This window comes from Tyto alba, unplaced genomic scaffold, assembly GCF_018691265.1.
Source record: "Tyto alba isolate M040663 unplaced genomic scaffold, T.alba_DEE_v4.0 Super-Scaffold_6, whole genome shotgun sequence".
Lineage (NCBI taxonomy): Eukaryota > Metazoa > Chordata > Aves > Strigiformes > Tytonidae > Tyto > Tyto alba.
Genome location: NW_024881327.1, coordinates 30,186,976 through 30,199,921, shown reverse-complemented (window position 1 = coordinate 30,199,921; position 12,946 = coordinate 30,186,976). Strand labels below are relative to the sequence as shown.

The 12,946-nt window shown below is 35.2% G+C and overlaps 1 protein-coding gene across 3 annotated transcripts in view; it reads left to right on the top strand.

Annotated features, from left to right (window-relative positions):
- Nucleotides 1-11,891, top strand: part of N4BP2 (NEDD4 binding protein 2) — a 38,812-nt gene extending 26,921 nt beyond the window's left edge. For all 3 annotated transcript variants that reach the window (XM_042807762.1, XM_032999012.2, XM_032999011.2), the window contains exons 11-19: nucleotides 448-533; nucleotides 1,247-1,289; nucleotides 2,333-2,577; nucleotides 3,976-4,094; nucleotides 5,431-5,569; nucleotides 5,671-5,856; nucleotides 7,930-8,098; nucleotides 9,954-10,077; nucleotides 10,918-11,891. In XM_042807762.1, coding sequence (XP_042663696.1) covers nucleotides 448-533; nucleotides 1,247-1,289; nucleotides 2,333-2,577; nucleotides 3,976-4,094; nucleotides 5,431-5,569; nucleotides 5,671-5,856; nucleotides 7,930-8,098; nucleotides 9,954-10,077; nucleotides 10,918-10,963 — 1,157 coding nt within the window. In that variant the 3' untranslated portion in view covers nucleotides 10,964-11,891. The remainder of the gene's footprint in view (nucleotides 1-447; nucleotides 534-1,246; nucleotides 1,290-2,332; nucleotides 2,578-3,975; nucleotides 4,095-5,430; nucleotides 5,570-5,670; nucleotides 5,857-7,929; nucleotides 8,099-9,953; nucleotides 10,078-10,917) is intronic.
- Nucleotides 11,892-12,946: the final 1,055 nt, after the last annotated feature.

Below are 12,946 nucleotides of genomic sequence, written 5' to 3'. Positions count from 1 at the left end.
GTGGCAAGTATATTGTGTTACATAAAAGAAGTTGCATATGGATTGTAATAAAATAGGGGGAATCACAGTTTCACAAATGAAACTGTAAATTAACAGCTTACTTTGTAAAAGAAGGTTCTACTAAGAAAATGGAAGAAAGAGTTTAATTGTTCAGGTAGTCATATTTCAACAAGATAAAATTAATGTTAACTTGTTTTTTCCTACCCTTTCTGAGTTTTTGAATGCTAGATAACGAATTCTATGTGTAATGTTGTGGTGGGTTTTTTTTGTTTGTTTTTTGTTTGTTTTTTTTTTTTTACCTTGGCAGTTGCTGAAGTTTTTTTCAGGTATGACAGTTTGTGCAGAATCTCCAGAATTCTAATTAATAAGTCTAGGCTACTGTACTTTAATTGCTTAGATAAGTTATTATAGAATGGTTTAATTAATTTATTTTCTTTCTTCCATAAGGATCACTAAGTGTTGAGGATTGTGTGGTTCATATTGATCTGAATTTGGCAAAAGTGATTCATGAAAAATGGAAAGAATCTATTCTGGTTAGTAGATTTCTTACTTATAATATGGTATGGCATGCTTGCGCTTTGTCAGACCATTTGTCTCCTTATGTGTTGGTCTAAATGTGTAAGATGCAAGTATCTTTGGGAGAACAATGATAAAATACAATAATAGTTTGTAAAATAGGTGTATATCAGCATGTCATAATCATCAGAGATGTTGAAAGACAGTTTAAGGGGTGAAGAAACTGCATGTCACGAGTGCCTCATCACGAAACCAAGATTTTTAAGAAAGAAGGATCATTATGCACAATTTCACTACAAGATTGATCAAAAATTCCACTGGCCAAAAATTATTACTGGCTTTTTGATATGTAAGAAGAGTTCTTTCATGAATAATTATGTATACAGAATGTCTTCATGTATGTTAATTAAGAAGAATTCTCAATAGCCTTTTGAAACTCAGAATGCTTTTTGGCAAAATTTTTGTTTGGTGTATTTAGTTAAGGTTATGAAAATTTAGCAGTAGGGCATGTTCCTCTAGTTTGATGTGTTTTTGGAAACATAGTTCTATCTTTTAAACTTCACTTCGTAATTATTTTTATTAAATGTGTTTCTTTTAAAATATCCAATCTTTGAGAAATACTGTGAGACATTGTTTGGAGCTGGTTTACTTAGAAGCTAACAATTGCGAAGTTTCACTGCAAAATTTATAGCTTGCTTACAACATTTATGGCTTTACTGTTTTTATTTAGAAGCGTCAGAGGAAAGATGAATCATGTAAGTTGTCTGCAGAAGGTATGTTATGTATTTCTCTTAATTGTAAAAATACTTAATTCTTGTTATAAAAATATTTAATTCTTGAAAACTTCGGTAAGGTTGCAAATATTCTGTATGTTGCAAAAATTACGGATTTGTTTATTAAGCTAAGATTTTATTTACTGTCCTTGGTTCCATTTACCATTCTCTTACGAAAGTGCGGGGAAAAAATAAGTTAATTTAAGTAGAATCCAAGGTAGATGCAAGCAAAAAGCCTGTAATTTTGTGTACTTCAGAAAATTTAAATACAAGCTCTGGCTGGATCAGACAGCTGTTTGGTATAAATTCTGTAATCTCTGTGGCAAGAAAAGATGTGGCTGAAGATTTACTAGCAGAGTAAGATTTCTGCAGGTGAGGGAAGGAGGTCAGGAATACAACATTCGGATGTTGTCCTTGTCAGAGGAATTGATTGTAGCAGGAAGATGAATGTCCTTGTTCAGAAGGTGTTAAAATCTCTGGCGATCCAGTTTTAGTTCAGCTCCCAGAAGAAATGTCCCTCTGCAGCAGAACCTCACTACTCTTGCATGGGACCTGGGTGAAGAATTGGATTGGAATGTGGATGCAAATTCTCCACGTGAATGACAAAGCAGTGCTGTTAGCATTAAGTGTAGCATTAAGTGTAAAACCAGATTAAGCATCTGTCGTTAAATTGTACATGAAAGGCAGATAAACATGTAAACATATGAGTCAATAATTCTCCTATAAAACCAAACAAACCTCCCCACATAATGTAGGTGCAAGGTAGTTTACAGCTGTAAGATATGTCTTGACACTTGAAAATTTGGTGAGGGAGTCTGATGATTTTGCTTTTGTTTTACAAAATAGATAAAGACTATCAGACAGTCTTTGCAAAATAGAAGTGATGTAGGTGTAAACAATGTGTTGTTTTCTGTTTTAGCATTAATAGTATTGTCTTAACAAAACCCAAACTATCTAGCTTGAAAAACTTAATTATTTTGGCGTTGCTTGTATAAATAAGCTAATAATTGTTTTATGTTACCTCATTTTCATTGCTTTTGAAGGTCCTACTGTGATTCAGCAGATAGATACAGATGACTCAGAAATGCTGTTATCTCAGAATGCAGACATTAAAATACAGAAGAAAAAAATGAACTGGGTTTCAGGCTCATCTAATGACATACAGACTAGAAAACCAGCACCATCAGACGTTTTTCCTTTTATGGACCACTGGAATGCTCAGATTCAGAAAGTTTCTCTCAGACAAATAATTTCTGAAGAAATAGCTATTCAGGAAAAACAGGACCTGGTATGGATAGCACCAGTTTTTTATGCAGTTTAAATTTGTTACTGTTAATGAAACAGAATGTGTCTTATCTGGTGACTCCTCTTTGTGCTGCTGATTACACCCTGAATTCCTGAGACAGATGCTTGCTAATTAGTATTGTTTATGATTGTGATACAGGAGTTTGCTTGTGGTAGATGTTTCTGATTTAAAATAAATATAATTTAAAAATGTAATATTTTGATTGTTTTACAAACAGATCATGGTGCGTTTCACTACACAGGTTAGCATTTGTGTTTGGTTGAATTGTTTTTTGATTGCTCACCTAAAAACAAAGATCACTGTGATTTCCCAAACTTTACTGGGAAAGTGAATCAGAGAAAGTTCTTAATTAGCTCCATGCCTTGTTTAGAAGTGGATTGAACTGATTTTAATATTTTTTGTAAGGAGAACCCACAACATTCTTAACAGATGAGACATTAAAAGAAATACTTGAGGTTAATCTCAAACAGGTTTCTGTACCCACTTGTGAGAAAATGGTAATTTTAAACCAGATTTTTATTTATTCTATATCTTCTACGCGGTTCCCATACCCTGTCTGGTTTGTTGTGTGCATGCTGCTGCCCTCTGCTGCCCAGGAGTTGTCCAGAGCAGGCATTTTTATTTGTAATTGTCTCTGAGAAGTAGCTGTCTTGAAAAAAGAGGAGCTTTGTTTCTACTGGTATAGAAAGTTGGATGGATTAGCCTGTACTTTGAAAGAATGGCTTGTGGATTCTTTCTCTGAACTGCATGTATGTGGCTTACTGATAATAACAACTGTGATGTCTGCAGCTTTATTTTCAGTTTGGATTCATGGAGCTTGGCTTTGTTTTGACCACTTTTTTTTTTTTTTTTTTTTTTTAATCTGAGTATTAGATTGATCATTCCAATACTCAGAGCTGGGCTATAATTATGTTTTCATCTCGACTTCACAAATATGAATATTTATTACAGTACAGCTTCAGATGCACCAAACCAAAATTGTTTACACTTATAATAAAATACTATTTCAACTCCAGGCCCTCAATATGTAGAGAGGTGGACTTTGCACAAGCCTAGCATTGGAGTAGATAGACTAGCAGGGAATGCATTCCAGAACTTAAAGTTCTGCTTTTGCTTTTGTCCATGTTATGAGGGAGCTCCAGCTGAGTCACATCAGATGACTGCAGAGTACTGCAGTGGTGTATAGTACAACTCATCTGTCCCTACTTTATTCTTATCAAATCAGTGTAGCAGGCTGATACTGGCATGTTGTCATTGCTGTGTATCTACTGGGCAGATATTTTTTGAAATATTAACAAATAACAAAGTTGGATTGCCTCTCCTGTTACTATATTTTGTTCTAATAAAGAACTTATAATATTTTTCCTGTCTTCTGAGTAGAATCGTGTTCCTTCTATGGCTAGAAAAGACTGTGCTGCTAAACTAAAGGAGAAGCAACTTTTTGAGATGTTTCCAACTATTAATCAAAATTTCTTAATGGATATCTTCAAGGACAACAAGTAAGAAATCTTTAAAGTTCTTTGTAAAAATGGTATTTGGTAACACTATAGTGCGCAGTTACTATCTTAAATATTAAGAGTTAAGATCCTTCTAAAGAATGCCTTTTCCAAACTAGCATACTTTTGGTAGACCTAAATAAAGCTGATCTTAAAAGCAAAAAAGGCATAAAACCTCTGTGAAGACTTTGTTTCTTTTGGGGGGGGAGTAGATAGTTTCTCACATTGGGAGAAGAATGTCTCTGGCTATTGACCTCTGACTGACTGTCAGCAGAACTGCATATTTGCTCTAGAGCTGAGGTTTAAATCAAGTGAGAGAAATCAGTGGGGGTGGTGGTAGTGGGTTCACAGAAGATGTCATCCTCCCAAGTGGAAAACTACCTTCACATGATGTTAGCTGTAAGAACTTGCCTGGTTACTACAGTGGCTCTGAATGAATGAGCCATCTCTCCATCTCTTCCTGCCAATTTTCTCCCCTGCATTATATTTCTGGGGTATGTGGCTACCTTCTTAAATCCAGGTTCCTGAGAACTGAATTTTTTTTCAAGACAAACTTCTTTTTTCATCCTTGGCCAATTGAATGTCTGTTTCTACATATGGGTTTGCATGCCTACTTGACAGTCTTTCTGCTTGTCCAGGTTGCTATCTAAACCTTTCGTTGTGGAATGTTTAAAATACGTCCTTCATCCATCTCTACAGCTCAAACATTTCACCATCTCTTGGTTTTCACATTCTAAACTCTTCGTAATGTTGCCTTTCCCAAAGTCTGTCTTTGCTTTTGATCAGTTGTCATCTTGTCTGCTTAGCGAGCAGCAAGAAGAACAAAGAAGAAAGAGGGCTCATTAGAAATCTGATGGCAACTGATGTCATTATTTCATTAAATTTAATACAAAGCTTGACTGGAAATACAAGGTTTTTCGTGCATAATGATTTCAGAAAACTGATACAGTTTTAAACTAGTTTGTACTATCTAACCCTGGCCAGAGAACATTTAAGACAAAGTAACTTATCCAGTCCATAAAGCAGTGTTTAATTCTAAATTAATATCTGTTTGATTAAGGTAGGATGTGATTTACTTTAGTATTTCATTGTACTTCTAATATTCAAGTGCCCTTCAATTATGTTTCAATGAATCAAGATTGCATGTGTGTTGATGCCAGCAATACAATACTGTGAGTTTGCAAGCCTTTTTGTAATAAGGTGGAAAATTCCATTCCAGTGCTTTATTTCCAGTTTCCTCTATTTGTGTAACAATATCAAGATTTGTAGTATGAATTCGAATAAATGTAGCAGCTATTAATGTATTTGTAAAGTCACAGATTTTACTTACCCTTTACAGCTACTCTTTAGAACAAACTGAACAGTTTCTGAACTGTGTTCTGGAGGCAGATCCCGTAAAAACAGTCATAGCTCAAGAAAGTGTTCAGCAAAACGAAATTCTTTCTTCCTACAGTGCTGCAAAGAACCGGGAGAAGAAGGTATTTTTATTTTTTTTAAATAGTTACAAACATATCCAAAGCTATGTTAATGAAAACACCTTGCAATGCATGCTTAGCTTCAATATTGCAAATTCTTACAGGCAAAAAAAAATAAGGAAGACGATGATCCTTTGGGTGAAATATTTCAAGAATTTGAGTATCCACAGTATGATGATTTAAGAGCAGAAGCCTTCTGTCACCAGCAAAAGAGACAGGAATGTTTGAAAAAGGCTGGGGAGGCCTATCACATGGGTATGAAGTCTGTGGCAGCATTTTATGCACATCAGGTAAATGTAAATATTGTGGGTTTTGCCTGAATTTAGAGAGGTACTTAAATACTAAATTGGAAGTGGTAAGAAAAACATTGTCCTGAATAGAGCTGATAAATTTGCTCAGTTACTGTTCCCTGTGTAAGTGTTATATTGAGAATCACCTTACAAGTAAGCTCCCTTTCACTATTAATGATACAGATACAGGAAGCTAATATAACCAAACTTAGTGTGACACTTCATGAAAGAAGGTATTTAGTGTTTAGTCATGCGTGCTTGTTTTCTTATAGATCTCACTCTCGCATCCACATATGTGTAAGCACCAAGATCTGTGTCCAGGTGGTCTGGCTTCTTTCACTCGTGTGACACGGACTGCAACAAACACAAGGGACATATGAATCCTCCATATGTCCCTTGTGTTCCTCTTAGTTGGTGATGAACTGTTTTTAGACGTCTTTTGTACTTTTTAGGAATTAGGCAGTTATTAAGATGTATTGGAATCTTGCTTGCTTCATCCTCCATAATTCTTGGTCAAGATTGCTGCCTGCTGTCTTTGCTTCCTCATATAAGTTTGATTACTGTTGATCATTGCTGTTGATCATATTCTTGAGTATAAATATTAACTGTTCTTGTAACTGTTTCTGTATGTTGGTTTCTTGGTGCCTTCATATGAGACCCTTCTGTTCAACTTCATTCAGACCACTCTCAAAAGTTCTGTTACAAATATCTTCAAATGTATCAATATCATATAGAAATCTGGTAAGAATTCACATTATAGAAGCATTTAATTCTAACTATGAATTGCATTATGACAGAACAAAAATGTAATAATGAATTACTTGAATTTAATTACTATCATAAAGAAACTTTCATGCAATTGGTATAACATATCACTCTAAGTGTTTAGATTGTTACTATGCATGTAGGAAATATTAGTTACTGGTCTTTATAATGAACTCTTTATGTTCTCGGTTTATATATTCTTGAAGTAGGGAGAGATTCTAAACAAAGGTCTGCCTGATTTTGAATAGAAATGTAATTTCAAGTCCTGTCTCTTTTTCTTAGCCATAATGACAGGTACAATCTGGAAATTTATTATATTTTTTTTATTTTAAGTAATAAAAAGGCAAACTAAGCTGCCTTTATTAATGAAAAATACTTTATGCTTGGTGGCCTTAGCCTGTCTTGGGAATCCTCTGCAAGTGAGAGTTCTAGGGCTGATATCTCTGCTCTGATAGTAATACACTTCACATGATCCATTTTAAGGAAGCGTAAGACAGACTGTCACTTCTGTTCACTTGAGCCCTTGTCAGTCCAATACCTGGAGTTAAGTCTTCCATTCCTTTTCACACTGTGCCTACAGATCCTGAAGACATAATTTGTTGCTTCGGTCTCTTTAGATATTATCACTGCAGGGTTCATGGGAAATAGCTGGTACTTACTCACTGTGTAACATGAATAACCCTGTACTGCTGCTTGCCCCGAATTCCAATTGGGACTGTATTGACCTTGTCAGTCATAAAAGACCTGTCAAAAATATTAGGTAATAAGCAACTATGAAAAAAAGAAGAAAAAAGTGTTTGCCCATGTCTTGTCTGATTTTTAGAGAATGCGTTCAAAAGAATTAACCTCAGCTATAACACTCAGCAGGTTTTTCTTGGGCTCTTGGGCAGTTTCTCTGACACGGTTTCATTAATTTTTTAGCAAAATACTGTCAGAAAGTAAAATTCTATTGTTAGGATAATAAATCTGAAAATCAACATGGAGTGTAACTTTTTAGCTTATGTAAAGACCTTATGGTTTTGTGCTTTTTAAGTTTTTTTTTTTTTACCTTTCCTGTAAGGCTTTTGTTATAATTTTTTCTTTGTGCCAGCTTTAAGTAGTTTCTTTCTAAAGAACAGATTTCATGAAATCTCCTTGTGAGTAGGTCTCACTGAGCTTCTTCCAGAAGTTCTGTTGCGTTTATAATTTTTACTGCTTCAAACTGTGAGCTAAAAGCACCCTGCCAGTACAGTCATTTTGAACCCAGTGAGCAGCGTGGAGCTTAGATTATGTCTCAGTGTGTAATAGTTGCTGTGCTTATGAATAAAGGGTCGCCTTCATGAGCAGAAGATGAAAGAAGCCAACCATGCTGCTGCTGTGCAAATCTTTGAGAAAGTAAATACTTCCTTGCTGCCTATGAATGTGTTGGATCTGCATGGTCTCCATGTGGATGAAGCTGTGAATCAGTTGTCCAGAGTGCTGCAGGAAAAAAGTGAAGGTAGGAATAAGCTAGTAATTCCCGCCCCTTAAAAGTTATTCTCCTCATTTTCTACTAAGAAATCACGATATCTGACAATATCAGAGGGAATGTATCTAATTTAATAACATGTAAAAACAACTGGCTTTTGTGTTGTTTTATCTTCAAAGTTCCCCCATGGAATTGTTTGACATGGCAATGATTCTTTTAGCTCTCTGTCTTGCCCACCCGTGCCCCCCCATTCTCCCCTGTGCTTCTTTGTAAATTTTTCTTTTCCTTCTATTTTATCCTTTGCTTCTATTTTTTTATTGAAGACTTGATCTGTCCTTCCAGGCATTTTTAACAGAGGTGGTAACACAGATGTTTATGTCACCTTTGCATTGCTTTATCAGAACTGTTGCTTTTTTGATTTTTAAAGAAAAATCATTATGTTGGAATTATAACCACAATGATTATATTGTCTTCAACATGTACATGAAAGTGTGGGATTTGAGCTGTCTTTCAGTAACTTCCATATCAATTTGTCAGCAGGATCTCTTGAGATCAGAATACTGCTGCTTCCATAAATGTCATTTTGTGCAGTTTTGCTTGGGGGCTTGTTTTTTCTCCCAGTGGAGTGTTCAAGTACTTCATGAGTGTTCTTGCTGTAAAAAGATAAATTTTCTGCATTATTAGTTTATCCTATAAATTCAAGCACACTGGGAATGCTTTTGTAACAAATATTTCTTACACAAGGTACCACTGCACAAACCTAATTTTTGGAAACATCTGCTCCACCCAGTAGATGCAAAAGTGTTCAGTGAGGCCTTAGATAATCCTTTTCTTTCAATATACATCAGAGATAATTAAATTGAATTATCTTGGGCTATTCCTAAAATTACGTTTGTATACTTTAAGCTGTAACCTAATGTTTTTTAGAGCTAAATTTCCTGAGGTGCCCTTATATCAGGAGTCCTGCAGTGATGGTAGGGGCTCTCTGTTCAGTCCATTCACTTAAATATAAAAAAAAGTTCATTTCAGTGTGCATACGTAAGAATAGAATCAATACCGGGCACTTAGTGCTGGCAGAATTAACAGTAAACTAATATAAAATGCAGATTAAGTAAATCAAGAGAACAAGGGTAGTTGAGGGAAGATGTAATGTGAATTGATAATCTCAAACTGGCAAATCTTGGCTTGCTGTGAGAATCCAGTTTAATTTATACTTTTCGTTCTTTTTTTTTTTTTTTTTTTCCCCAAACTCTTCATCAATTTAGGTTTCTGTGATCTTTAGGAGAAGAGTAATGTCTTTTATTATCAGGGCTAGATGCTCTAATAAAACTCATGTGATGTGAATGAACACATCAACACGTGTTCCAACATAGCAGAAGTTACTCCAAATTAGTGTGACTTCAGTGTCAAAACTGTGGATTTATATTTTCCTTCTTCCTTTCTTTATCCAATAAAATATTATTTATTTATTCACATTAATTTAAGATAAAATGTGAAACAATAGGGAGAAGTATCACTTAAAAATAACTAAATTACACCCATCTCTTCATTTTGCAATTTTAATTTACATCACAGGATATAAATTCCAATTGAAGATTAGATGACAGAAACAATAAAGCTGCCATGAAATTAGAAGAATTTTGTGATGATCACAACATGCAAGCAATCTAGATTTAAAAAGCTTGATGATATTTTTTTTTTTTAGAATATCTTTTTCAGAAGAGGGGTAAAATGGTTGTTTATGTAAAAGGTGCATGGCCAGCATGGGAAAGTAAAGTTCTAAATCACTAGTGAGAGTTTTCAAAAGAATGGATGGAAGGGTTATACTGAACACCAAGTCTCTGCTGAGGGAAGATTTTAACCGTTACAATCCCTGCTGTTACAGAGTACCAGCAGACTGGTGGTAAACCATATCTATGTGTTATCACGGGAAGAGGAAGCCATAGTCAAGGAGGAGTTGCTCGCATCAGACCAGCAGCTATCAGATACCTCACAAGCCACAACTTCAGGTGAGTTTAGATTTTTGTTACTGATACATTTTTTCTTAACCCACATTTAACTAACTGAAAATTGAAGTTAGAGTACTGTTAAACAGATTAAGGCAGGTCTGCTGTTTCAGACTGAAGTAGGTCTGCTGGTTTGTAAATCCAATGCCATTGTGTGACACAAAGCCATCTTCTGTGAAGCACCTATTAAATGTTAGATCTTTTACTCTGACATGGATGAAACCAGTATGAATTAAATTTATCTAACATAGTTTAATTACATATTTCCATTCAGGGTTGCTAACTTTACTGTGAAAAATTGTTAATCCTGCTTTTTATTGGTCTCGAATACCTGCTTTAGCTCTCAGCTGCTTATGTGGGACAGCAATTTTGCAAGTCTGGGCTGGCATCAGTGTGTTTGCTGCTTTTTCTTTACAGGAGTATAAGAAGGTGACTGTGAACGTGGGACTCAGAAAAAGAAAAGGCTTCGTTTCCCATTTCCTTCTTAATTTCTATAGAGGACAAGGGAGAAAATCTGTTTTGAAAGAAAAGGGAATGAAAGGGGAGCAGAAAAAGAGAAGCAGAATTAAAATAACCAAGAATATTGGGCAGACTTTTTTTTTTTTTTTTTTTTTTTTAGATCTTCCTCTTAGTTCCTGCTGTTTCTAGCTCTTCACCTCTCCAGACCCTGTAAAATCCTCATTCGTTGTCACATCCAGAGGACATGATGCTGATTTCCTGACTCACACATGCACACATACTTGACTGAGAACCTTATCACTTTCCATATGTTTGATGAGGGCTGAAGGAGATGGCATTGCACATAGCTTTCATGTTGAAGCTTCATCTTTTCTCGTTTCACAGGTTCACAGAAGTAAAACCAGGCTGCCTGAAAGTCATGCTGAATTGAAGGGTTGTCAAGAAGAGGAATATAGAAATTGAAGTGTCAGATTACAGCTGAAAACTTTTTGAATAACTGCAATAGTATTTTGTAATCTGTTTTAAAGGATGATATTTTATTAGAAATGGTCTCAATTTACAGCAAGTGGTTTTGTCAGTATGTTTCCAAGAAAATTTTTTTGTGGAACGGATTCTTTTTTGAACCTGCAAAAAGAAGACACTTGCAGTATTTGAAGTCTCGGAAATGCAGAGTAAGAATTTTGCTGAGCAGTGTTTGATGCTTTAAAGGGAAGTTAAGGTACAGTTTTTAAATATAACTGTCTTCTCAGCATACCCAGTCTATGTCTTTTGACCCTCACGCATTTTAATTGCTGTGGATTCTGTGCTTTTAAAATACTGTACCGTGTACAAAGTTATTTTGTGATTCAGAACTTTGTGCTAAGCCTTTCAGAATAGCACAGGGGAGGTGGGAACTCGGCAACTACTGATATTTCAAATCCAATTACAGCTGAGTGCTTAATATTTCCCAGTTTCTTCAAAAATCTGATGTAGTCTGTTTTTAGTGCTTATTTTGTGATGGGTTGACCAGTTCTATTGTCCTCACTCCATTCTTAACTTCTCCTGATATTGATGGAAGTTGCATATAAAGGACCAGGTGCAGTAAGATCAGGTGTAGTTTTGGTAATTTTGCAGGTTTATGGTGATCTATTGAAGGGAAAAACACAACTCTGTAGTTCAATCTCTACTTACACATAGCTAATACTGTAATTTTTCAGGAAATGCCCTTACATTTTTTCAACATCTACTGGATTAGAAGCGTTTCTTTCTTTATGGCTTTTTAAATGGAGCAAATTGAGTACTGTTTCACTTTACAGGTGTCTAATAGTGACATGTCTTCATTCTGTGTGCATTAAATTTGGTGATTTCCTTGTAAAAAATACGATTGTCTGTGAGATGTTTTAAATGTATTTTTAACATCAAAGTGAATGCTAATACTACAGTAGTAATTGCCTAACTGGAAAATCTGGAGGTACAAAAGCTATTCTGGTGGTGGTGGTGTTGCATCAGCATCTAAAATACCTGTGTAAAAAAAAAAGAAAAACAACAACAACAACAAAGTCCCAAACAGAACCCCTCAAAATGAAATATAAACTTCTGTACTTTGGCAAGTGTTTTTGGTAAGCAATCAGAACATTTTTTAAAACAGATCTATCTTCTAGAATGCATTACTACTTTTAATTACATCATTGCCTCTTGAAAGGAATACAGATTTTTTTACTACAAACCATTTAATTTTTGTTGTAAGGTTTTTTCTGAACAGGTATGCGTTGTGTATTAGGAATAATATTAATAGGCTAAGGGTTGATGGGAGGGTTTTTAAATTTTAAACCACTTCACTGTACATTTCATCCAAGAACTACATGCACATATAATTTGTGTATGAATCCATATGTGTGTGCAAGTTCTGCCATTTGTGTGCATGAGTAGTAATAAGCAAGGAACTTCTGTGAGAAAAGCTGTGCACAGAAATAGGTTTCTCTTGAAAATGTGTCTGTATAAGTTGCTGACAAACTGAAAGACATGATGTTTCCTGAATACCCATATTTACTGTAATTTATACACAGTGAATGCAGTGTACGGTAGACTTAATGAATTTGTCATACTTCAACAGATACAATAATTCTCTCATGGTGATTTCAAGTGGAAGAATAGCTTGAATATTTAATCAAAGGGAGTCTTACTGGAATAATAGACTGTCATAATAAGTTTTATATTTTCTGTGGGTGTTTAGTTCATCTGAATTACGTCCCTTCTTTCTTTCTCTCTGGGCTGCTCTGGTAACCAGTGGGTGAAATACAGATCTGTGCTCCCCAAGCAGCACTAGCAGAGCTGTTTGTGCCACCACACAATGTCCTGTGTGGTGAAGCCCGTGCTCTGTCCTCTGTGACAGTGCCTAAAATAGGCTGCGATGTCCTTTAGGCACTTGAACTCG